Genomic DNA, 24,919 nt, shown 5'->3' on the forward strand with positions numbered 1-24,919 from the left:
CCAAGGTTGAAGGGGGTGGGAAGGTGGATGCCTGTCCAAAGGCCGACTCCCTCATCCCCTCCCATTGACAATCTGGGGGCAAGAACTTTTACAGACAAGGAAGGAGGCTCTATGCTGAATCAGCACAGTTCAGTTCTGACAGTCATCCTGAAGTTGGTCATCAGTGGTCTGACCAACATCATCTTGTTTTAGGTACAGTTAATCTTCAGCTCCAGGGTCAGTTTGTGCCCATTTTCTTGAAGCCAGTTCTCAGAATTGTGACAGCTAATGTCATGGCTACAGTCTGTTCATCATGTTAACTTCTTCAACCTGGTGGGGTTTCAGTATCTATAAGATCAACTCACAGGATAATGGCTCAGATTATTATCTACATTCCTTGAGACAGAACTAAAGGTCCTTGACTATGCTTAATGACATTATTATTAATTGGTCTCCTTTGACTATTTTCTGTTTGTATCTGCATTTTCTCACTTTTCTGATTAAACGTATTCTTTGGCTAAAGTTTTTCCACAGACCAAAGGCAAGTAGAGGGGATGGGGGACTGTGCAAGTATCATAGCATCCTGCTGTTTCAATATCACTACTTCAATCTTCTGCATAATCTATGATTTCATTTAATATGACTTTTCAAGAATTGAACAATCATCCTAAACAAATCAAAGTCAGACGACTAACACAGAAGAGCGTTTCCCACGGCCAGTACTATGCTTTCCACTTTAGAAGGATTCTGTGACCGAGGTGCTTTGGGAAAGTTGGGAGCTCACAAGGTTTCTTTACTACAGGCGTCCTCACATTTCTCTGTGGTAGCAGACATCATGGCCATTGAGGAAGAAACAGAATATAGTGGTTTCCAGCTCATTGGACCACAGATGCTGTTTTTGAATGGAAGACCATCTTATGGGGTCAATGTGTAACAGAGCAGTACTTTGGGAAATGTTCCTGTTCAAGTAGGATTGTTATTCTTGAACACTCCACATTGTTAATAGAGCACTGGACAGGCTAAGAAGGATACTCCAGGGAAGGGGCAGCATATTTGCAATGACAGACTTTCCCTTTCCACAGCATCCACTGACTAACTACTAGGGACCAAGGTTCTGGCACCAGCCCTTTCAGGAGAGGAAGGGTCTCGTATGCCTTGGGTGCAGTACCTATGGGAACGGGAGTGACGTGTTAGGGAGACACGTCAAATCCTTTAAACTCCTCATTCCCACTTTAAATCAAAGGAACCTGATGTCCAAATTACCTACCAACATTCTGCAGTTACCTCTCACAACCTCTAATCAGAAACCCTTGGAAATAAAGGTTTTTTGTTTTTCTGCTTTTTTCTATTGAGGTGAAATTCACATAACAAAATTAACCATTTCAAAATGAACATTTCGGTGACATGTAATACATCTACAATGTTGTGCAACTACCACCTCTTTCTAGTTCCAAGACAGTTCCAAAATAAAGCCTCATGCCCATTAAGTTATTCCCATTCCCGCCCACCCCCAGCCTCACTCAGTAATCACCAATCAGCTTTCTGTTTCTGATTGAGGGCTTCCCTGATAGCTCAGTTGATAAAGAATACACCTGCAATGCAGGAGACCCCGGTTCGATTCCTGGATTGGGAAGATCTGCTGGAGGAAGGATAGGCTACCCACTCCAGTATTCTTGGGCTTCCCTTGTGGCTCAGCTGGTAAAGAATCTGCCTGCAATACAGGAGACCTGGGTTAAATCCCTGGGTTGGGAAGATCCCCTGGAGAAGGGAAAGGCTACCCACTCCAGTATTTTGGCCTGAAGAATTCCATGAACCGTATAGTCCTTGGGGTTGCAAAGGATCAGACATGACTGAGCAACTTTCACTTTCACCTGGCTATTTCACCTAAATGGGATCATATAATTTGTGACATTTTATGTCTGGCTTCTTTTAATTAACATAATCTTTTCAAGGTTTAGGCATGCGGATATAGTACTTACATCATTTCTTTTTATATCCGAAGGATTTCCTACAGTAGGGATACACCGTCATGTGCTTATCCTTGGTGGACTTGGGGTTATTTCTACCTTTTGATTATTGTGAACAGCACTGCTATGAACATTCATGTAGAAGTATTTGGGGGCCTGTTTTTGATTCATTTGGCTATGTACATTGGAGTGGAATTGTTGGGTCATGGAAACAAAATTTCACCATTCCAATTCTGTGGCACCCTAAGGCAAATCAAAAAGTTCATATGATTAGCTTGAGACATACTTTTTAGGGCATTGGGGAAAGATGTATATAAAATGCACTACCCATAGGCAGCTTAGAGAATGACTTACTGAAGCAAGTTTCTTCTCTATACACAAAACGTACCTATTTCTCCCATGAATACCGTTTGTTTTCAGTGAGCCATTTGAGTTTGCGTTACTCAGCTGTATAGAGCATCTGTTGTCTTCTCAGCCAATAAGCGTTTAGCAAAGACAATACGTAGAGATGCCTTTTGGTAGCTCTATTATTGGGATGTGTTGTACTCATGTGAGAGCAGAAATAATAAAGAAGAAAAAAGGTTGACACCAGCACTAGATCAGCTCTTCTGGAAAGATTTCGAAATATCCAGACTTGTACTATAGTCAAGTCAACCAGCTTCACTTGCACATAGGTCTCTGAGAAAAGTTAGTTGTCAATTAAATATTGTTGAATAGACTGAAAACATGAAATCCGAGAACATTAATTGAGCAGAGAACCCAAGCATAGTTCTCATTTTCCAAAAATGTTTCCAAACTCTAAACTAGGCCTCATTCCAAAGTCAGTCTTCTTATAGGGATGTTAAGAAAATATTGCCTCTCACCTAATTACTATGCATGATATTAAGAATTTGCTAAGTTTAAATTACTTTTTAGGAAGAAAAGAATGAGGTCTTACCAAGGGAAATATTGGGATTTTCATTTAAGTAAATCTACATTCTAAAATGCTATTACTTATATTACTTCTATTATTAACAATAAAAAATGCAGCAAATTATTTTTTTTAATTTTAATTTCAGATTAATTTGAGGTATTACAAAAACAGGAACATATAAGCCAAGAAAATGAATATATTATGATGCAGTTTGTCAAACTTTAACAGTAGTCAGTCTTGAGAACGGTTCCTCTGGGTCTAATACACTTATGGTAAATGACAGGGCGATACTGCTATATTTCCAGTATTTCCAGATACTGCTGTATTTCCAGGACCTTCTGAAAGTGATTTAAAGTTGGCAGTAATATCTAACAGGTCATTGTCCTAGGACATACATGTGACCTTTTTCGGAGCCAGATTGTGGAAATATTGTGGTTCTTCTGTCCGCTGACATCTCAAAGAACAAAGAGGGAACATCGAGAAAGGCACATGAGATTCTGCAGCTTTGAGGCCGGAAGAATGAGATCATATCCTTCCACAGAGTGAGGCTGATTTGATCTGACCTAATTATTTGATTGATGTCTTGAGAGGCAGACCTACTTGGATATGTATTGGCTGCATCAATTTTCTCTTTCAGCAATTTATTTAGTCCTCGCCCTCTTTTTATCTGTGTGGCATGAGACCTTGAGATACTGACCTAAAATTCCATAAAATGTGAATGTAATAATATAGGTAATTTTAAATAATAAAAGAAATACCAAAATACATGCTCAAACATGCAAAAGTATAAAAGAATACAGAATGAAAAGATGAAAGTTTTTTGTTCAACTTGTTCCCCTTCCAATGCCATTTTTCTTCCCACAGGCAAACACTGTTAACAGTTTGGTGAATGCCTTTCCAAAGCATATAGTAATAGATAAAAATAGACATAGAAATCAAAACAGACCATTTTTCCAAGCACTAAATAATAAACTTTATTGTAACAACTACCTCTCAGGATTAATCTCAAAACAAGAATACAGATTATCAAATTATTGAGAAATTACTGCCTGCTGGGGTTTTATGGGCCCTTCCACCACAAAAACATTTTGGAGTTAACATATTCTGACATACTTCTTGGTCATGTGCCAGATCATAAGCTGCTAGGAGACATAAATACCACCATAGTTAATAAAATTTACGTAGGATCTTATATGTTAAGGCATTAGTATACATTTTAAAATCTTAACTCAGAGCTGAAGTGCCTCTCAGTAAATCAAGGAAAGCTGGAAACAAACCATAGAGGAAAAAAAAGATTGGGGAGACTGTGCAAAGGGTAGAGGAGATTTTGACTCTGGTTCAATTAACCAGCAAGTATTCACTATTCATTTCTGCTGTGGTAAGCCCTGTAGATATACAGAAATATAAAGTGTGGTCCCTGCCTCCAGTGGGTTTACTATCCCCTGAGAAATCAAACTAGCCAGACAGAATGGAATCAGATAATAAAGCCTTACACAAGAACTTGAACTTGATAAAGTAATGAACAGCAGGCAGCCTCTGAGGTCTACACAAAGGAGTGATACAATTTAAAAAATTAAAAGACTATGTCTTCAGTCTCTTGCATGCCTTCATTTCCCTTCCATAATTACTGCCCCAGTTCATGTTTTCATGACTTTGGCTATTGCAGTGAACTTATATCCAGCACTCAGCCATCTTCCCATCCTACTCCCTCCCAATCCATCCTACGCATAGCTACAAGATTGAGTTTCCAAAGGTGCAAAAGAGCCTCACTGGCTCAACTTGCTCATCCACTTTGAATACCGTCCTGGTAATCAGTTTTATTGTTATTATTAAAAAAAAAAAAAAACACTTGAAGGCAAAACATTTGCACATTGTGGCAAGTTTGAAGAGGTATGCATTAAAAAGGCAGAGTGTCTGCTGAGGAAGGGCAGCTGGATGCTTCAGTTCAGTCACTAAGTTGTGTCCTAGACAAGGCCATTCAGGCCAGTAGAACTTCAGTGGGACAGACGGGCTGGGTCTCATGAAGCTGTCTCTTAGCTCTGTGGGCTGAGAAATTCTGTCTTGGCTCAGGGAGAAGATTCTTACAACCAGACTCAAGAGAGATTGATGTACACATCAGAAAGCCAATTTGTTGACATACAATGAGAACAGTAACAGATAAACCAGATATCTGTGTTCATTGATCAGGCATTTTCTTCCACTAGGAAAATAAAAGCCACGCGAAAAGGCTTCAAGTGTGAGTTTAGCATGTTTGAGGAACATCACGGGAGTCAGCTGGTTAGAGAGGAAAGATCAAGAGAAGAAGGAGTAGAAGATGAGATCGAGAGGTAAGCAATGGTCAGCTCACGTAGCACCTTGAAGACCATGATAAGGAGTCTGGATTTTATTCTAAGAAGTCAAAAGCTATTGGGGTGTTTTAGGCAGCCATGTGATGTGACTTCCCTGGTGGCTCAGACAGTAAAGTGTCTGCCTACAATGAGGGAGACCTGGGTTCCATCCCTGGGTTGGGAAGATCCCCTGGAGAAGGAAATGGCAATGCACTCCAGTATTCTTGCCTGGAAAATCCCATGGACAGAGGAGCCTGGTGGGCTACTGTCCATGGGGTCCGAAAGAGTTGGACACAACTGAGCGACTTCACTATCTACTATCTATGATGTGACTTACTTTTTGATAGGATAATTCTGGATGCTGAGTGGAGAATCAGTTCTAAAAGGATAAAAATGGCCATTAAGGGACAAGTAAGGAAGCTATTCTAGAAGTTTGACAAGAGCAGATGGTGACTTTGGACTAGGGTAGTGGTGGTAAACGTAGAAAGGACTGATTTGGGGGTGTGTGTGTGTGTGTGTGTGTGTGTGTGTGTGGTCGTCTTTTTTTTTTTTTTTTTATGGCAGAGAGGATTAGAATGCTGAGGGATTAGAGGTGTGATTCCATGCCCACCAAACAGCTTTCCCATTGAAATTTGTCTTTTTAGTAGATTTTCCTAGAAAGAAGTACTGATCTGGGAACCAGGGATCTGGTTTTCCTGCTAATTCCAGTTTTCTACCCTGAGAACTTGAACTTGAGCCTGAAATGGTTAGGTTACCCTGTGGATGCCGAGGCTGTAGATTATAACATTCCTGAGCTGGTCTCAGGTAATCTCACCTTCCTTGTTCTCCAAACCAGTCTGGAAATGAAATAAACAATTCTTATTAAATGCATATAGTTTATATGGAAAGCAGCATATTTAATTCCACAATGATATTTTAGAGTATCTCTTGAAGATTTCTATCTCCTTGGAGACCTAAAAGTATTTTGCTCTGCCGGTATTATTTTAAATAAATATGTATTACTGACCTGAAGTATAAAGAAATCATTATTTTTTTAAACAGAAGAAAAATCAAACAAAAGTTTAATAACATGTATACAAGGAAGAAGCCCAGGAAAACTAAGTAACTTCGAGAAATTATTAATTATATGTGGTCCTAGGTTACACCTAGGTATGAAATAAATACGAACCTCCAACAACTACAAGGATGTGAAATAAGCAGTTATGGGGAAGGAATTCTATTCACTGCCTAAAACCCAGTGAGTTCCCTTTGACTGATCTCTGCTCTCCTTGGAAACCTGTATCAAATCGGTCAGTAGCATCTGTTACTGCTGCCTTTGTTTGTCTTCCTCTGCACTCCCACACTCCCCAGCCTCGCCCTGTGGCCATTATCACACACCTGAATCACTGCAGCAGCTTCCTGGCTGGTTTCCCGGACTCTGATTTTCTGGGAGGGGGGATGGGGTAACGGTGCGAATCACATGGGACAGCACAGAAGTGGGTTTGGAGAGCGGTGGATTTATAGCAGGAAATGGGAGACAAGTCTGGAAGGATATTAGCACAGTTGAGAGGGCCTTGGATTTGAGCTCAAAGTTGATGATTTGGTGGAGATATCATAGGGGAGATTTTTTTTTTTTTAACTTTTGAGCCAGTGAAGTGGGAAAACGATTCTATTTTTGTTTTTAATCTAAGATATTAGATTTTTAAAAATATGCTTTGCCTTTACTGTATTTAGTAAATATTACAAAATACAAGAATTTTGCTTTAACACTAGACCCCATAGTCAGTGGGACAGTCATCGTCTGTCTCGTGAGACTTGAGGTACCCTGGGGGAGGGGCGGGAGTGCTTTCCTGAGGAGGGGCTGACTGTGGCCCTAGCCCTCCTCCATTCACTTCCCGTGTCTGGTGATTTACTGTAATTTGCTTGGCTAAGTGGATTTCCAGAGAGCTAATTAATTATCACAAAGAAAATTTCTGCCTAGAACTAGACTGAAGCTCTTACTAAAATTGCAAGCACAAGACAAGAATGAAGAAAGGCAAGGAGCTGACATTTCTGACTTCCGGTACAAGCTCTTCATTCTGGACCTAATAATATAAAAATAATGAAGATCTAATAAGACCTGACAAGATTAACTAGAAAATGGAAATTTGAGGAGGACTATTTGAAATATGGATTTTTATCCACTATCTATAATTAATTTTACATATAAAACATATGTATGTTTTACATTGATATGAGAGTTAAAATAGTTACTTTAAAATTTTATATTTTGTAGATATTTTATATATATATGCTTAGTCACTCAGTCGTGTCTGACTCTTTGCGACCCCATGGACGGTAACCCGCCAGGCACCTTTGTCCATGGGGATTCTCCAGGCAAAAATACTGGAGTGGGTTGCCATGCCCTCCTCTATGGGATCTTCCCAATCCAGGGATCAAACCCAGCTCTCCCACATTGCAGGCAGATTCTTTACCATCTGAGCCACCAGGGAAAGGAAAGGAAAGTGAAGTCGCTCAGTCATGTCTGACTCTTTGTGACCCCATGGACTGTAGCCTACCAGGCTCCTCTGTCCATGGGATTTTCCAGGCAATAGTACTGGAGTGGATTGCCATTTCCTTCTCCAGTGGATCTTCCTGACCCAGGGTTGGAACCCAGGTCTCTCACATTGTAGACAGACGCTTTACCCTCTGAAGCACCAGGGAAGCCCATCATATATATAACTATATATACTATTATATATAGTATATGTGCTCAAAAGTCTTAATGATACAATCAAAAACTTAATCTACTGGATTAAAAGATGGCATTTGGAAGAAATCTTTCCTCATTATCTTTATCAAGTAATTGAATACTAGTACTACTATTTCATAATATTCTTATAGATATGATAGAGATTACACTTGAATAATAATCAGTTATATTTAGACCATGAGGGCTTTACAATTTGAGAAATTTGGGAAGCAATACCAAGTAATGACTCCAGAATCAGATTGCTTAATCTCTTCAGTCATTGCTTCCTGGCGCAAGTTATTTAACCGACCACACCTCAGTTTGCTTGACTATAAAATGAGACATAGTAGTAATTTCTGCATAGGGCCCTTTTCAGGATTAAATGTAAAAGTTTAAACTGGCATACAATAAGCACTCAGTGAATGTTAACTAATATTAACCAGGCTTTGGTTAAATTTGGGGTTTTTAAAGTGTGCTTTGCTTTTTAAAAAAGTTTTTTTAAAAATTACATTTTTTACTTTAAAAAATTATTTTAAAGTTTTCAATGAAGTATGGTTGATTTACAATGCTGGGTTAGTTTCAGGTGCACAGCAAAGTGATTCAGTCACTGATTCTTTTTCAGATTCTTATAGATTATTATAAAATATTGAGTATAGTTTTCTGTGCTATACAGTGTCTTCTTATTGGTTATCTGTTTTGGTTAAATCTGAGGGACTTCCCTGGCAGCCCAGGGATTAAGATTCTGTGCTTCTAATGCAGGGGGCACAGTTTCCATCCCTGGGTGGAGAACTAAGATCCCCTGTGCTGCACGGCCACAAAATAGATAAATAAATGGGAGAAAACAACCCCCCCTTGCTACCTACTGCCTCTTGTTGGCCAACAGGTGTCAGTACATGGCAATCTACATGGGGAAGCTTAATAAAATGCTTCACTGGGGCAAGAAAAGATTTTCAGTGTCTGAGGAACCATCTATGTTTAACTTCAGAAAATTTTCACAAACTGGTGTTGCAAAAAATCAGTCACGATAAAATTAAGCACTTAGAAGTATAGAAAGAAAAAAGTCAAAATACTTTAAAAAGTAATTAAATCATAAATATATTTCAAATGTTTAAAAGCAGTTTATAATGCAGAAGGATGTTTTAAATGGTGGTACTCTGCAGCAGAGACCTTGGGAATTCATGGTGCAGTAGAGCACGATCTTGCCAAGAAAAGCAACTTGCTTACCGAAATACGTATGTCAAGTTCTGCTGCCTTCATGTTTGGGGTGGGGGCAGGAGAGAGCATGAACCTTCCTATTTGCAGACTATATAACAGTAAAGTTCATTATTGAATGCTCACTATGTCCAGTGTTTTACTTACATCACCATTTTTTTCTTTACTTTTTAACATGAAAATATTCAAATATATAGAAAATAATAAAATAAGCGTCCATATACACACAGTTTAACGTTTAACAGTTTCCTTATTTTAATTTTTCTGAATTATTTTAAATACAGATAGCAAACATTTTGCTCCTAAATACACCAATATATTATCTTAAAAGAGAAGTTTTTCTAAATAAACACAATGCCATTGTATGCATGCATGCTCAGTCGTGGTGACTCTTTTCGACCCTATTGACTATAGCCTGCAAGGCTCCTCTGTTCGTGGGATTTTTCCAGGCAAGAATACTGGAGTGGATTGCCATTCCCTCCTCCTGGGGATCTTTCCCACACAGGGATTGAACCTGTGTCTCCCGCGTTTCCTGCATTGGCAGGCAGATTCTTTACCACTAGCCACCTGGGAAGCCCAGAATACTGTCAAAAAACAAAACAAAACAAACAACAAAACTATCTAGTATCATCTAATGCTTTAGTCTCTATTCAAATTCTCCAATTGTCACAAAATATCTTTTATACCAGAACCAAGGACAGGCCATTGTATTATGTTTCTTAGGCTTCTTTTTATCTAAAACAGCCCTCCCTCAGTATTGCCTCTCTCCTTTTTTCTTTTCTTTTCCTTTTTTTAAAGGCACTGAGTTAATTTAAGAGACTGAGCCATTTGTTCTACAGGATGTCTCACCACTTGCTCTGGATTTTTTCTGATTGTTTGCTTCTATCCTTCATCCTTGCAGTTCCTGCTTGATTACTCTGAAGTTAAAGATTTTTGGAAACAGTGATTCATAAATGATGCTGATGCTTCATATTATATCACATCAGGAGACGCATGTCAGGTTGGTCTAATTTTAGTGATGATAAAATTGACCTAGGTTAAGGTGGGAAGGGACCGGATTTCTCCAGTCTTTATGGATTTCCCCTGATAACTGGCACATGATCCCTGGCTCTATGTGAATATCCTGTTCCCTATCACACTTGTACCTGTTGGTCTCATGATCCTGGTATGAATTAATCATTTCAGTAGGGACTGCAAAATGGTGAATTTCTAATTCTATCCTTCATTTTACATTATTTAGCTTACTTTTGTAAAGGGAACTGTTTCCTCACCAACTGGGGCCATTTGGTTACCCTAAAATACATCTGCAACTAGAAAAGCAGGCTAAATGTTTATTTTCTTAAATTACCAGTTTTCAGAGTAAAGAGTTGGTATAAAAGTCACTACGAATAGTATGGTAGACAAAGTTTTTTTAAGTTGTTTTTTTTTTTTTTAGATTTGTTTACTCTTGTGGGGATTTAGTTTTATGTTTGACATTTTAAATCAACTGCGGTTATTTGTGATGCTTAAATCATTCTAACTTTAGCCAGTGGGTGTTCCTTCAAGTTGGCTTCTGTGTCCTTTTCAAAGAACTTTATTTTTTAATACCTCCTGATTTTCTGTCACAAGACATTCTGAGTGCTCCTCTTGACCCAGCATCAGCCATTTCTCCAAGGAACCCTGGTACCTTTTAGTGGAAAAGTGGTATTTAAAAATCAAATTCTGGGTGCCAAGGATAGTTCATATTAATTTTCATTTCAAAGTTAACAATATAGAGTTTTAATGTCATTGTTATTATATTTCTTTACATGGGAGCTTTTACCCTAATAACATTAACAAAATTACTTTTAATATTTATATCAACCCTATGAGATAGAGGATCATATCTTACGTTTATAACTTGTGATCATAATTTATGTTACAATCTCTATTTTAAAAGAAGACACCAGAGACAAGAGGTTCAGTTCAGTTGCTCAGTCGTGTCTGACTCTTTGCGACCCCATGGACTGCAGCGTGCCAGGCTTCCCTGTCCATCACCAACTCCTCGAGCCTGCTCAAACTCATGTTCATCGTTACACGTCCAGTAAACAGCACATCCAAGTAAACAGCAAGTAAACGTTACACATGCGAGGTTACACGTCCAGAAAACAGCAGCGTCGGGCTTTGAGGCCCTCATGCAACTTCCATCAGGGGAGACCCTCACTCTCAGAGGAGCTTTCCCAGGAGGCCAAGGGTCCTTAGAAAAGGTAATCAGGTAGATAATCAGGGCTGCTGTTCAAACTCGCGCGTCTGAATTCTTTGCGAGCCCATGGACTGCAGCACACCAGGCTTCCCTGTCCTTCACAATCTCCCAGGGTTTGCTCTAGTGCGAGGTCAGTTTGATCAGCGCTAGGGTGCAGGAACCAGCGAGTGGTGTGAACAGACCCCCTCCTCATTCCTCCAAACCCAAAGGGCGGGACCGGGCGAGCTTCCGGCAGAGGGACCATCGGGTGCATGGTCCGAGCCGTTGTTTCACTGTAAATGGATCCCAAAGCTCCCTAAAGAGTATACACTGTCAGGGAACCACGCTCGCATCACCCAAAGTGGAGAAAATCCAAATGGGACCTGTGAGCTGCTCGGCAGAGGACCTGACCCGCCCCTTCATAGAGCCCCGCCCACCCGCCAATCAGAGGGAGCCTTGAACAGGGGGCGGGACAAAAGAGGAGCAGGTCCAATGAGGAATCAGCCTCCGGTCGCCTCAGGACCGAATATTACAAAGTCCAAGCTGCTAGCCTAGAGGAGGCGGTGGGTTGGCCAATCAGAGCGAGTAACTCACAGCGTTGGGTACTGGCAGCCAGTCAGAAGAGTGCTGGCAGGTGACTCGCCCGGCCCCAGCTTCCCGCCTTTCCCCTAACCTCTAAATCTGGGGGCCAGTGGTTCCCGGGTTAAGTGCTTCCGACACGGAGCTGTATTTCTCGTCCTCTCTTTACGCTTGTACGACCGACCCCAGGCCTGTGCAGGCGTCTGGTGGGACATGGCGAACTTGGGCTGCGAGGCCCTCCGGAGTCAGGATGGGGAGAGTTTTCTCTACTTCGCCTATGGCAGCAACCTGCTGACGGAGCGGATCCACCTCCGAAACCCCTCCGCCGTGTTCTACAGCGTGGCCCGCTTGCAGGTCAGTGCTCTCCTCCTGGCCCCCGAGGTGTCCTCTGCTCTCTCTGAAGACAAAGCGGACAGGATTTTGAGAACTCACTTTCTCAGGGCCGCTCATCGCCAGCATTGGTCTAGGAATGCAGCTCTCTCTGCTCAAAGTTCATCAGCGTTCCCTGCACGACCCTCCCCCCACCCCCTTCCCCCACGGGTCCCTCTCGTCCTCTCTCAGCCCTCTGCTTGATCCCGGCTGCGCTGTGCTACTCTGGCTCCTGTGCCTCCCAGGCTGCCCTGAGCTCGCCCTCCTGACGTTCTCACCAGCTGCTCATTCTGCCCAGCTCCCGATGCCTCTCCCTTGGCCACTGACTTAGAGACATCATCGCAGAATCCACTTGGTTGGTCCCTCTAAGAAATCTTCTCTGACCCAAGCCAAGGAATCAGTTGCTTTCTGGTCTACGTTTGTTCCAGGACTTGTCACCTAGTTTTGTAAAAATCCATTTACCAACCTTTTGCTCTCTACCTGAGGGGTCCTGAAAGCTGGAACTATGTCTCATTCATAGTAAGGGCTGTGCTCACTTAAGTCTAATGGCTGAATGAACCTTCACTTGCCTTGGTAAGAATCATAGCTCTTAGTACAGTACATTTATTCATTTAGTTCATATTCTTCCAGCACTTACCTGGAGATACAGAGATGACTGAGTAAAGCTAGCAGCGTTCAGGACCTCCCCATCTGTAGGAGAGACAGGCAAACAAATTACCTACAGAGCCTTTTGACATCATTTTACCAGACAGACATGGTCTCTGCTATCATTGGTTGGGTTCTTAGTTGCAAGCAACAGAAGTAGCTGATTTAAGCAGAAAAAGAATGTGTTGAAAGGCTGTTGAACAGCTCACAGAATGACCAGGAAGGTAGGACCATAGAGCTGACAAAACAGGCAGGCATAGAAGGGAAGCTATAAAATAGCCAGTATCGCAGATGGAAACAGCCCGGGAGGCCACTGTTGACTCACCCTTGAGCTTGGTAAACGCGGACATTGCATCATGAGTCACTCATTCTGGACCCTGCCTCTCCTGTCACTGTATCTGGAAGCTCCTGAAACCCAAATACAGTTCCCACCCCCAGAGTGGAGTTTCTGCTCCCCTATGTCACTGACTTCTAATTCAGAACCCTAGGTGGGTGTCCTAGGCTAAATCTTGGCCATTTGCCCATGCCCTGACTCCAAGCAAAGCTAGGAGAACCAGTCTCTGGCATTTGAAACTTCAAAAACAGGAGTTGGGCTCTGAGCACTATCTACCCATCAAACTCATACGATAGGGAATTCCCCAAATATGGTAAAGAAGCTTAGATGTTTATAGTTGGGATGCAGCAAAGAACTATCTAACCAATGATATTCAGTCACAGGTATGGTCAGTCTTAAAAGGAGATGAATTGTACCTTGCTCTCAGTTTTGCTCTGAACCTAAAACTGCTCTGAAAAGAGTGGAAAAAAAAATTGTTTTAAGGAAGCATTGAAGGTGCTATGGGAGTATGTGACTTAGGGATCTGACCTTACTGGGATGTACAGTAAAGCCATGGCTGAAAATGTAACTTAAGCTGAGATCTGAATGACTGGCGAGGGGAGAAGCAAATGGAACAGCAGGGACGAAAGATTTCAGGAGAGAAAAAAGCTGGGTCTTCTAGCTAGTGTGGCTAGAATTTAATGTGTAAGGAGGATGTAGCATGAAGCGTAGAGAGGCAGGGGAAGGGCCACATGTTACAGGGCCCCAGAGGCCAATGAAGACTTGGATCTTTATCTTGAGAACAACAGTGAGAAGACCTCTGCCAAATTTAAGCAAATAAAATATCAGGTTTACATCTTTGAAAGGTTGTTCTGGTTGCTGTGGAAAGTGCTTTGAAAGGGTCGGGGCAACCTACCAAAAGGGCTTTTGGAAGTGGATGTGGGAGCGCAGTTAGAAAGCTTTTGTAGTGGTCACTACTGGAGTGGTACCTTGGAGTGGTAGCCAGGGCAAGTAGATGGTTTTTTGGGGTGTTGAGGAGAGAACACTGTTAGGCTTTGGTGATTGATTGTGAAATGAAGAGTAGATAATGGTTTTTGATGCAACAGAGTGGATAATAGTGATATTTGTTAAAAAGAAAAAGAGGATTAGTTTCGGAGGGAACATCAAGCTCAGCTTGGGCATACAATTGGCCCTTGAACAATACCAGGGTTAGTGGTTCCCACCCTTTGCTGAGCTGAAAATCAGAGAACTGCCATCTCTGCCTCAAAAACAGAGGAATCAATAAATGACTCGCCCAAGGGCAGGAAGCTGAAGAGGTTTGGACAGAATCAGGACTCGGACCCTAGTTCCCTTGACACATATTCGCTATTTCAGTCTCTAATCAAACACAAACTTTCCCCCATTCTTAGTTACTTTGATGATCTGAAAATTGAAAAAAATTCACAGATAAGTAGACCTGTGCAGTTGAAACTCATGTTGTTCAAGGGTCAGCTGTACTGAGTTTGAGATGCTTGTTGCATACCCAAGTCAGCAGAAAAATGTTAGTGAACATTAATGAAGTACTTGGGCTTCCCTGGTAGCTGCCTGCAGTGCAGGGGACCGAGGTTCAATTCCTGGGTGGGGAAGATCCCCTTGAGACAGGTTAGGCTATCCACTCCAGTATTCTTGGGCTTCCCTGGTGGCTCAGTCAGTAAACAGTCCATCTGCAGTGCAGGAGACCTGGGTTCGATCCCTGGGTTGGGAAGATCCCTGGAGGAGGACATGGCAAGCCAATCTAGTATTCTTGCCTGTGAAATCCTAGACAGAGAAGCCTGGTGGGCTGCAATCCATGGGGTCACAAAGAGTCGGACATGACTGAGCGACTGAGCACAACACAGCACATGAAGTACTTCCTATGTTCTAAGCACTTTCAAAGTCAAAAGAGAGACCTGAGCTGGATAAAAGACAGTTGGAATATTGGATGGTATTTGAAGTCATCAGAGGGTATGATTTTGTCTTGAGCAAACTGCTGAGAAAAGGGCCTAAACTGAAACTTTTAGAAACTCCAACATTTAAAAACTAGGTAGTGGAGGAGGAGTTGGTAAAGGGAATTGAGATCAAGGAACAGCTGAAAGGAAAGGAGGCAGATCAAGACAGTGTGGATAACCATGTCAGAAACATCTGAGAAGTAGAGCAAGATGAGGAATGAAAATTGTCTATGGGATTTAACAGTATATCAGTTCAGTTCAGTCACTCAGGCATGTCCGATTCTTTTCGACCCCATGGACTGCAGCACGCCAGGCCTCCCTGTCCATCACCAACTACCAGAGCTTACTCAATCTCATGTCCATTGAGTGGGTGATACCATCCAACCATCTCATCCTCTGTTGTCCCCTTCTCCTCCCACCTTCAATCTTTGCCAGCATCAGGGTCTTTTAGAATGAGTCAGTTTTTCGCATCAGGTGGCCAAAGTATTGAAGTTTCAGCTTCAACATCAGTCCTTCCAATGAATATTCAGGACTGAATTCCATTAGGATGGACTGATTGGATCTCCTTGCAGTCCGAGGGACTCTCAAGAATCTTCTCCAACACCACAGTTCAAAAGCATCCATCCTTTGGTGCTCAGCCTTCTTTATGATCCAACTCTCAAATCCATACATGACTACTGGAAAAACCATAGCCTTGAATAGACAGACCTTTGTTGGCAAAGTGATGTCTCTGCTTTTAATATTCTGTCTAGGTTGGTCATAACTTTTCTTCCAAGAAGTAAGCGTCTTTTGATTTCATGGCTGCAGTCACCATCTGCAGTAATTTTGGAGCCCCAAAATAAAAGTCAGCCACTGTTCCCACTGTTTCCCCATCCATTTGCTATGAAGTGATGGGACCAGATGCCATGATCTTAGTTTTCTGAATGTTGAGCTTTAAGCCACCTTTTTCACTCTCCTCTTTCACTTTCATCAAGAGGCTCTTTAGTCCTTCTCTTTCTGTCATAAAGGTTGTGTTGTCTGTGTATCTGAGGTTATTGATATTTCTCCCAGCAATCTTGATTCCAGCTTGTGCTTCATCCAGCCCAGTGTTCTTATGATGTACTCTGCATGTAAGTTAAATAAGCAGGGTGACAATATACAGCCTTGACGTACTCCTTTCCCAATTTGGAACCAGTCTGTTATTCTGTGTCCAGTTCTAACTGTTGCTTCCTGACTTGCATACAGATTTCTCAAGAGGCAGGTCAGGTGGTCTGGTATTCCCATCTCTTTAAGAATTTTCCAGTTTGTGGTGATTCACGCAGTCAAAGACTTTGGTATAGTCAATAAAGCAGAAACAGATGTTTTTCTGGAACTCTCTTACTTTTTTGATTATTCAGTGGATGTTGGCAATTTGATCTCTGGTTCCTCTGCCTTTTCTAAAACCAGCTTGAACATCTAGAAGTTCACAGTTCACGTGCTATTGAAGCCTGGCTTGGAGAATTTTGAGCATTACTTTACTAGCATGTGAGATGAGTGCAATTGTGTGGTAGTTTGAGCATTCTTTGGCATTGCCTTTCTTTGGGATTGGAATGAAAACTGACCTTTTCCAGTCCAGTGGCTACTGCTGAGTTTTCCAAATTTGCTGGCATATTGAGTGCAGCACTTTCATAGCATCATCTTTTAGGATTTGAAATAGCTCAACTGGAATTCCATCACCTCCACTAGCTTTGTTCGTAGTGATGCTTTCTAAGGCCCACTTGATGTCTCATTCCAGGATGTCTGGCTCTAGGTGAGTGATCACACTATCATGATTATCTGGGTCATGAAGATCTTTTTTGTATAGACAGGTCCTAGTGTGGTTTTATCTTTTATCAGATCTCCTGATGTCTTGCCGAGGATACCTGGTCCTAGAACATCTAATATACCATTCAAAGGTACTGGTCACTCAAACCAACCTTTTTAATGAAATTCTAAAGATTTTTAAGAAAATAAAGGTAACAGAGATAAAATACAAACTTTAGATTTATTATCTAATCCAACTTTTTTTATATCATTAGGAAACTAAACTCTGAAAAATTGGAAAGAAATCTTCCTAGTCCAAAGAGCTGAGTAAGGATTCTTAATCTCCCTCATTCTGTCCTTTGATTACTCATCTCTGTGAGGGAAGAAACTAACAGCTTGAAACTTTGACTCCATTACTTTAGTTGTGAGACCTTAGGCAAATTGCTTAATCTTTTTGAGCTACTGTTTTTCTTTCTGTTAAATGTGTATAAAAAGTTGTTGACAGGATTTTGAAAAGTCCTTATGAAGCCCGTAGCAGTGTACAGAACCCAGTAATTGTTAGCTGCTCTTACGATTATTATAGATATGTTAATATAATTCATGAATATTAAAATTTATAAGTATACAAATCACCCTCAAATGACAGCTCCCTTAGGGCAAAAAAATATGCTAATAGGATACTCTTAACATACATGAAAGTGGAAATAATGTTATAACCCTTATGCAGCCATCACGCAGCTTCAACAATTATGTACAGTATGATTATTGCTGTTTAGTTGCTGAGTTGTATCTGATTCTTTTGCAACTACCAGGCTCCTCTGTCCATGGGATTTCCCGGGCAAGAATACTGGAGTGAGTTGCCATTTCTTTCTCAAGGGGATCTGCCCGAGACCCAGGGATCAAACCCTCATCTCCTGTGTTGCAGGCAGATTCTTTACCACTGAGCCACCAGGGAAGCCCACACTATGATTGCCTCTATGTTAAAATTTATGTGTAAGTAAGTGGATTGGGAAGCAACTTTCAAAAATAAAGATAGCTGTGTTAAGGCATCAGGATTATGGGATTTATTGTCCACCTTAACCTCCTATTTATGGTAAGATACAGGTACATATTCAGTATACAGTTTATTTTTAAGAAAAATATAGTCCTTGAAATCTGGGTCCTTCCTTGGTTGTTTATCTTTGTGTTTTTTTTAGAAGGAACTCAAAACTTATGTTTTAGTTACATGGTGTTGAAGGTAAATCTGTTTTTATTTTGAAAAGGGAAATTTTGGTTCATGTGGATATTGATCATATCACTTTGGTTTCCTTTGTAGGATTTTAAACTTGACTTTGGCAATCCCCAAGGCAAAACAAGTGAAACTTGGCATGGAGGTATAGCCACCATTTTTGAAAGTCCTGGCGATGAAGTATGGGGAGTAGTATGGAAAATGAACAAAAGCAATTTAAGTTCTCTGGATAAGTAGGTGGCTTCTAATTATAAGTTAAATCATTGCAAATTTAGAAGGTGGATCATATGCAAGAATGTGTGTGTATATATATGGACATATTCTTTACACTTGAGAGTTAACCTAAAAGGTATAATGTTCATTTCCTGAAAAGAAAACCCTAGAAGGGTTACACACTCTAAGATTTCAGGAGACTTTTGTAATCTCTTCTATGATTGATGGAAGTACTTATTTTCTATTTGTTTTTTTTTTTTTAATAAAAATATCTTTGTAGTTTTATATTGTGAGACAGCATGAAGATTTTTGTAATTATTACATACTTTTACTGATTTCAAAAACAGAAACTCAGTTTTTATAAGAGTCAGATTTTTAAAAAAATATTTAAGGTAGCAGTTGAATCAGTAAAAAAAAGTGATAATAATTTGTAAAAATTTCAAAACATATTAGAAATGCTTTGATGCTTTTTAGAACTCAAGAGTTGTGTGGCAGAGCATTTAATACAAAGAAAGTTGACAAAAAAGAGTAGGATTTGAGAAGAGCAAACATCTGACATGCTTACTACTTTACTTCACTTGCAAACAGGAATGAGCTGTCCTGTCTTAATTTTGCAGAATGGATATTCTCTTGTCAGAACACATAGTCCAGTTTTCATAGATAAAGAGCAATGTTTCAGGGTTATAAAGCCTGCAATAACTAAAGATCTGTTAGAAGTATACCCAGTAATAGTAAGTCTCCAGCTTTCTAATTGAAATGCTAAGCTTACTTTTGATATGGTGGTATTTATAGTATGTTCTACTCTATCCCCAAATACATAGAGAACACATACATCCATAAATAGTTAAAATTTTAATCCAGTAAACTAACTTGGCTGAGTCAACATATGATTAAAATGTGGCTGTTCTGATTCCAGGCAAGAAGGGGTTAAAAGTGGAATGTATGTCCCAATAGAAGTTACTGTTTCAACTCAAGAAGGAAAAGAAATAACCTGTCGAAGTTATCAGATGACAAATTATGAGAGTGTTCCCCCATCACCCCAGTATAAAAAGGTATCCTTTTTAACTTACAAAGACTTTTGGTGATTCCTTGTTAATTTTCACAGAGTTAAATGACAGAATATCTTGTTTTTAAAAGGCTTTGTGCTTTAAATTCTATATGAACAATTCATTTCAATCAGTATGTTTTTAATACAAAAATGATAGTTATTTACTGAATAAATGTTCCAATTTATTTGTAATGATAGAACTATGTCCCTAAAACTGTTTATTAAAAAACTCTCAGAAATGTACTTGAGTCATAATCCTAGACATATTTTTCTTTAAAAACATGTATGAGTGTATTTTTTGTAGTTATTCTATACCTATGCTTTTTAATCACTTTTTTCTTCTCCACAAAATAGTATTTCATAAACCCCAAGATTCATTTTTATAGGGCAAAAATATATTTCCTACTGTTGAAACGTTTTCCATTTCTAGATGGAGGGATAAGTCATGCCTCTTTCAAAATCAGGGACACCTTTCCAGCATGCACGCACAGGAAAAGAATTAAGGATAGAGAGGCTGACATCCCTCTTCAGAAACCCAAACTTAGGTACTTATTGGCAGGTCCAATCAGGACATGATACTTGGAGAAGGTGACCCAGTTCCTGGGCCTAATCTGGAATTTTCTAGAATGGAGCCTAGAGGAATTAGCCTGGTGTGGATCTGGGGAGTACCACTGGATACACTTGCTGTTTATTCCCCCATGTGTAATTCAGAGGTAGAGTAGACTCCAGGATTCAACTAAAAACTGCTCCCTATAAACTTTAAATTTCTTTGAAGAATGGTGTTTGTTTCTTAAAAGATTTTGTTCGTTTCACGCAAATTCTATACAATAAGTTTTATATTAAACATATTTTAAACCATAGTATTGAGTACAGTTGCTATTACATAGGGATGGATTGTGTGGCTATGAAAACTCCCTGTACGTTCATGCTCATCGTGGGAGGAATGACTCTTCATTTTGTTCTACAGTTGTTTATTCCAGAGTTATCTGAAAGCTAATATTTCATACTTTGATACTACAAATAAAGCTGTGGTATACTAAACTAAATTATGTTCCTAACTAAAAGAGGGTTTTGTTGTTGTTTAACCATTTTCTAGGTCATTTGCATGGGTGCAAAAGAGAATGGTTTGCCGCTGGAGTACCAAAAGAAGTTAAATGCAATAGAACCAAATGACTACAAAGGAAAGGTCTCAGAAGAAATTGAAGACATTATCAAAAAGGGGGAAGCAAAGACTCATTAGAACTTAATGGAATATATCTACATATATTTTCTCTATATGCTAATACCTTTTTAATATTTAGAACAGGGATCTGGGATGTATCTCTGTTTAATATATTTCAACAGTGTTCTGGAGGGTTATTTCACTTGGGTGCTTTCTTGTTTTCAGACTGTAAAAAGACCGAGATAGGAGTTAGACAATTGAAAGGTGGGCTGTGAGAGGTGTTGGAATGCATGACAGTTAGGTGTGAGTACTCCTGTGAACCCTTAAAGTTATTTTATTGAGTTTATCTGAAGTGTATTTTTGTTCTGTGACTGAAGATAAATTTGCAACTTAATGATGGTGCTAGTAAATCCCTCTGCTCTGGGATTTTTAAAAATCAGCTTAATAAGAGCAAGCAAACTGAAGAGACAATTGATTATAAAATTTAAAAATTATTTTAAAACTATTTAAAAATTTTTAAATTATTTTAAAATTTAAAAGATGGCATAATGTACTTAGAGGAATAAATGTATTTGTGGTTTAGCCTGTATTCTCTGTGAAAATACATTTCATTTTATGAGAAAGACTCACATCATCACACATACTGGGTCTGGTCTTGGCCATATCTACTCTGTACTAAAGGATTATTGCACAGACTCTGGAATCCAGTATATTAGGGATCGGCTGTCAGTTCCACCACTTTCTACCTGGGAAACTTCGGGTTATTTGACTCAACTTCCTCGCCTGCAGACTGAGGACAGCCCAAATATCTAGGTCTTAGGATCATTTTGAGAGGTATATATATAAGCTTGGAACACAGCCTAGCATGTAATAAGTATTAGTAACCATTATTCTTATTGAAAGATTAAGTTTGTACTGACCCATCTTTAGAACAGAATTTTAAAGTAGAAGAGTCAAGATCATGAGGGAAAAGTATTTCTTGGAAGCTAAAATTTGATTTCTTGGCATATTAAGAAATGGTCACCTTCTTAAATTTATTTACTGAATAAATGGAAGAGAGTCATGAATAAAACAACACGGGTTATCATGCAGTCTCTCATGTCTCTGTGGAATCCAGTGAATTGGACCTTCGAAATAGGTTATTAGAATGAAAGAGAAGAAACCCCAGGAGCATAAAATAAAGATTTGGTTTTTACTCTTGGGAAGAAGGCCCAAATAACTTTAAAGCTACAGCTGCAATTCTGTAGTGAGGCTTCACTATCTCCCAGAGTGGAGTACAAATTGAAGATTTTCCTTATTTTCTTTCAAGCTCAGAAATGCTTTTCAAAGACTATGTTGGCGATAGTGTCACCAGGAGCTGGTTGTATTTTGAGAGGGCCAAAATCATTGATGGAAATTCCTTACATATGACATTTGCCAGTACTACCTTGAAAACAACTAGAAAGAAGATAAAATCAGCTGAAAGGCTAGACAGTGATGGAAAGTATAATATATGTAGAGGTAATGTTATTAACGGGATTCCTTGGTGGCTCAGATGGTAAAAGCGTCTGCCTGCAATGCGAGAGACCTGGGTTCGATTCCTGGGTCAGGAAGATCCCCTGGAGAAGGAAATGGCAATCCACTCCAGCACTCTTGCCTAGAGAATCCCATGGACGGAGGAGCCTGATAGGCTACAGTCCCAATGTTATTAACAACTATAAAAGGTGAAAAGTAAAGTGAAGTAAGGTTTTTATACTTCATTGGAACAGGTAAAATGACACCAGTAGACTAAAAAATTATGTATGTATAATATGTATTATATAGAAGTATGCTACCTATGGGACTTCACTGGTGGCTCAGATGCTAAAGCATCTGCCTACAATGCAGGAGACCCAGGTTCAATCCCTGGGTCGGGAAGATCTCCTGGAGAAGGAAATGGCAACCCACTCCAGGATTCTTGCCTGGAAAATCCCATGGATGGTAGAACCTGGTAGGCTGCAGTCCATGGGGTCGCAAAGAGTTGGACACGACTGAGCGACTTCACTTTCACTTTCATGTTACCTACTTAGAAAGTATACAAAGAGCTACACTTAAAAACACCACAGGTAAATAAAAACAGAATTCTAAAAAATGTTCAGGTAACCCACAGGAAGACAGGAAAAAGAAAATGGGAAGTGACAGAACAGAAAGAACTGGGAAATGAAAGAACAAAAAACAATAAAATGGCACACTTATACCCTAATGTATCAATAAGTATATTCAATGAAATGATCTCAAGACACCAAGTAAAAATTGGTGGAGTGGATTAAAAGCATATAATTCTCTTCTATATGTTTACAACAACTTGTTTATCCATCCATTGATGGACATTTGGACTGTTTTCACCTTTTCACTATTGTGAATAGTGCTGCTATGAACATGTGTATACATATATATTTTTAAGCACCTAGGAATAGAATTGATGGGGTCATATGATAATTCTAGGTTTAAGTTTTTGAGGAATGACCAACCTGTTTCTCATAATGGCTGAAAAATTTTACATTCTTACCAATGATGTATATAATTTTTTAAAAGGAAATAAGTGAAAATTTAACCAAACGTTTTAGGACTTGTGTACTGAAAACTACAAAACACTGATGAAAGAGATCAAAGATCTAAATAAATGGAGAGGTATACTATGTTCATAGTTTGGAAGGCTCAACATAATAAAGAGCTCAGTTCTCTCCAATGTAGGTTTACCACAATTTCTATCAAAATCCCTTCAAGATTTTTTTTCTTAAATTTATATGGAAAGGCAAAGGAATCAGAATAGGTAAAGCAACTTCAAAAAAGCAGAATAAAATGGGAGGACTCAACTGGCCCAATTTCAGGATTGTGTGGTACTGGCAGAGGGGTAAACATACAGATCAATGAAACAATGGAGAATCCAGAAATACGTACAAGGTGCACAAGTCATTTAACGGAGGAAAGAGAGCCCTTCAACAATTAAGCCCTTCAACAAAGATACCTTTGCCCTTCAACAAAGATAGCCCTTCTCCCTTGGAGAAGGAAATGGCAACCCACTCTAGTATTCCTGCCTGGAGAATTCCATGGACAGAGGACGCTCCATGGGGTCACAAGAGTCAGACATGACTTAGTGACTAATCCGCCACCACCAACAATGATGCTGGAGCAAAAATAATAGGCAAAAATAATAATTACCATAAAAGTTAACTGAAGTCTCATTCAAAAATTAACTCAAATGCCTGACATAAAACTATAAACTTTGGGGCGGTAAATTTTCTTTGACATCTAGGAATTTGCAAACAGAGTTCTTAGACTGAATACCAAAAGCATGATCCATACAAGGAAAAATGGATAAAACTAGTGTACACTGAAATTTAAAATGTTTGCTCTGTGAAAGATCCTATTAAGAGAATGAAAATACAAGCTTGAAGTGAGAGAAAATATTTACAAACCACATATCTAACAAAGGGTTAGTACCTACAATATATAAAGAACTTTTGAAATTCAACAATAAAAAAAGCAATTCAACTAATAAATGAGACGTGAAGAGACATTTCACACAAGAGGAGACGTAGTTGGCAAATATGCACATAAAAAGATGTATACCATCATTAGCAAGTTAAAACCGTAACGATAGACCATTAAACTACACAGGCATAGAACGGCTAAAAGAAAACATGACAGTGCCAAAGGCTATGAGGATGTGATGAAACTAGATGACTTACACATTGCTGGCGGGACTGCAAAATGGTCCAGCCCCTGTGGAAGACAGTTTAGAAGTTTCTTAGTGCTAAACATGCAACTATCATATGACCCAACAGTTGCACTCCTGGGCATTTACCCCAGGGAAATGAAAACTTACGTTCACATATAAACCTGTAGATTAATGTCTATAGCGATTTTATTCATAACAGCTAAAAACTGGAAATAATCCAAATGTCTTTCTACATGTAAATGATTAAGCTGTGGTATCTTTGTGGTAATGCCATGAAATACTACTCAGTAATAAAGAGAACCATTGATACATGCAATGCACTAGGTGAAGTTCCAGAGACTTAGGCTGAGTGAACAAAACCAGTCCCCAAACAAAATCTCAGTACGTACTGTGTGCTTCCATTTATGTAACATTCTTGAAATGACATAGTACAGAAACGGGGAACAGGTTAGCGGTGGTCAGGGGTTAAAGAAAGGGTGGTGTGGTGTAATGGCAACGTGGGGGCTCACTGCAGTGGTGGAAATGTTCTGTATCTTGACTGTATCATTCAGGGTCTGCAAGATGTTACCATGAAGGGAAATTGGGTTAAAGGTGTAAGGGTCTCTGCATTATCTCTTACATCTGCA

General features: G+C 39.7%; 1 protein-coding gene and 1 long non-coding RNA gene across 2 annotated transcripts; one reads left to right on the forward strand and one right to left on the reverse strand.

Moving 5' to 3' along the window:
* Nucleotides 1–9,338: 9,338 nt before the first annotated feature.
* Nucleotides 9,339–15,417, reverse strand: LOC132659691 (uncharacterized). The gene is made up of 2 exons (XR_009600412.1): nucleotides 12,894–15,417; nucleotides 9,339–12,284 (listed from the first exon to the last, which is right to left on the reverse strand). It is a non-coding gene; the product is annotated as an uncharacterized LOC132659691 (long non-coding RNA).
* Nucleotides 11,986–21,684, forward strand: GGCT (gamma-glutamylcyclotransferase). The gene is made up of 4 exons (XM_004007929.5): nucleotides 11,986–12,241; nucleotides 18,258–18,403; nucleotides 19,300–19,435; nucleotides 20,528–21,684. Exons 1-4 carry the CDS (start codon nucleotides 12,101–12,103, stop codon nucleotides 20,669–20,671), a joined length of 567 nt encoding a protein of 188 aa, XP_004007978.2. The 5' UTR covers nucleotides 11,986–12,100; the 3' UTR covers nucleotides 20,672–21,684.
* Nucleotides 21,685–24,919: the final 3,235 nt, after the last annotated feature.

Source organism: Ovis aries, chromosome 4 (assembly GCF_016772045.2).
Source record: "Ovis aries strain OAR_USU_Benz2616 breed Rambouillet chromosome 4, ARS-UI_Ramb_v3.0, whole genome shotgun sequence".
Classification (NCBI taxonomy): Eukaryota; Metazoa; Chordata; class Mammalia; order Artiodactyla; family Bovidae; genus Ovis; species Ovis aries.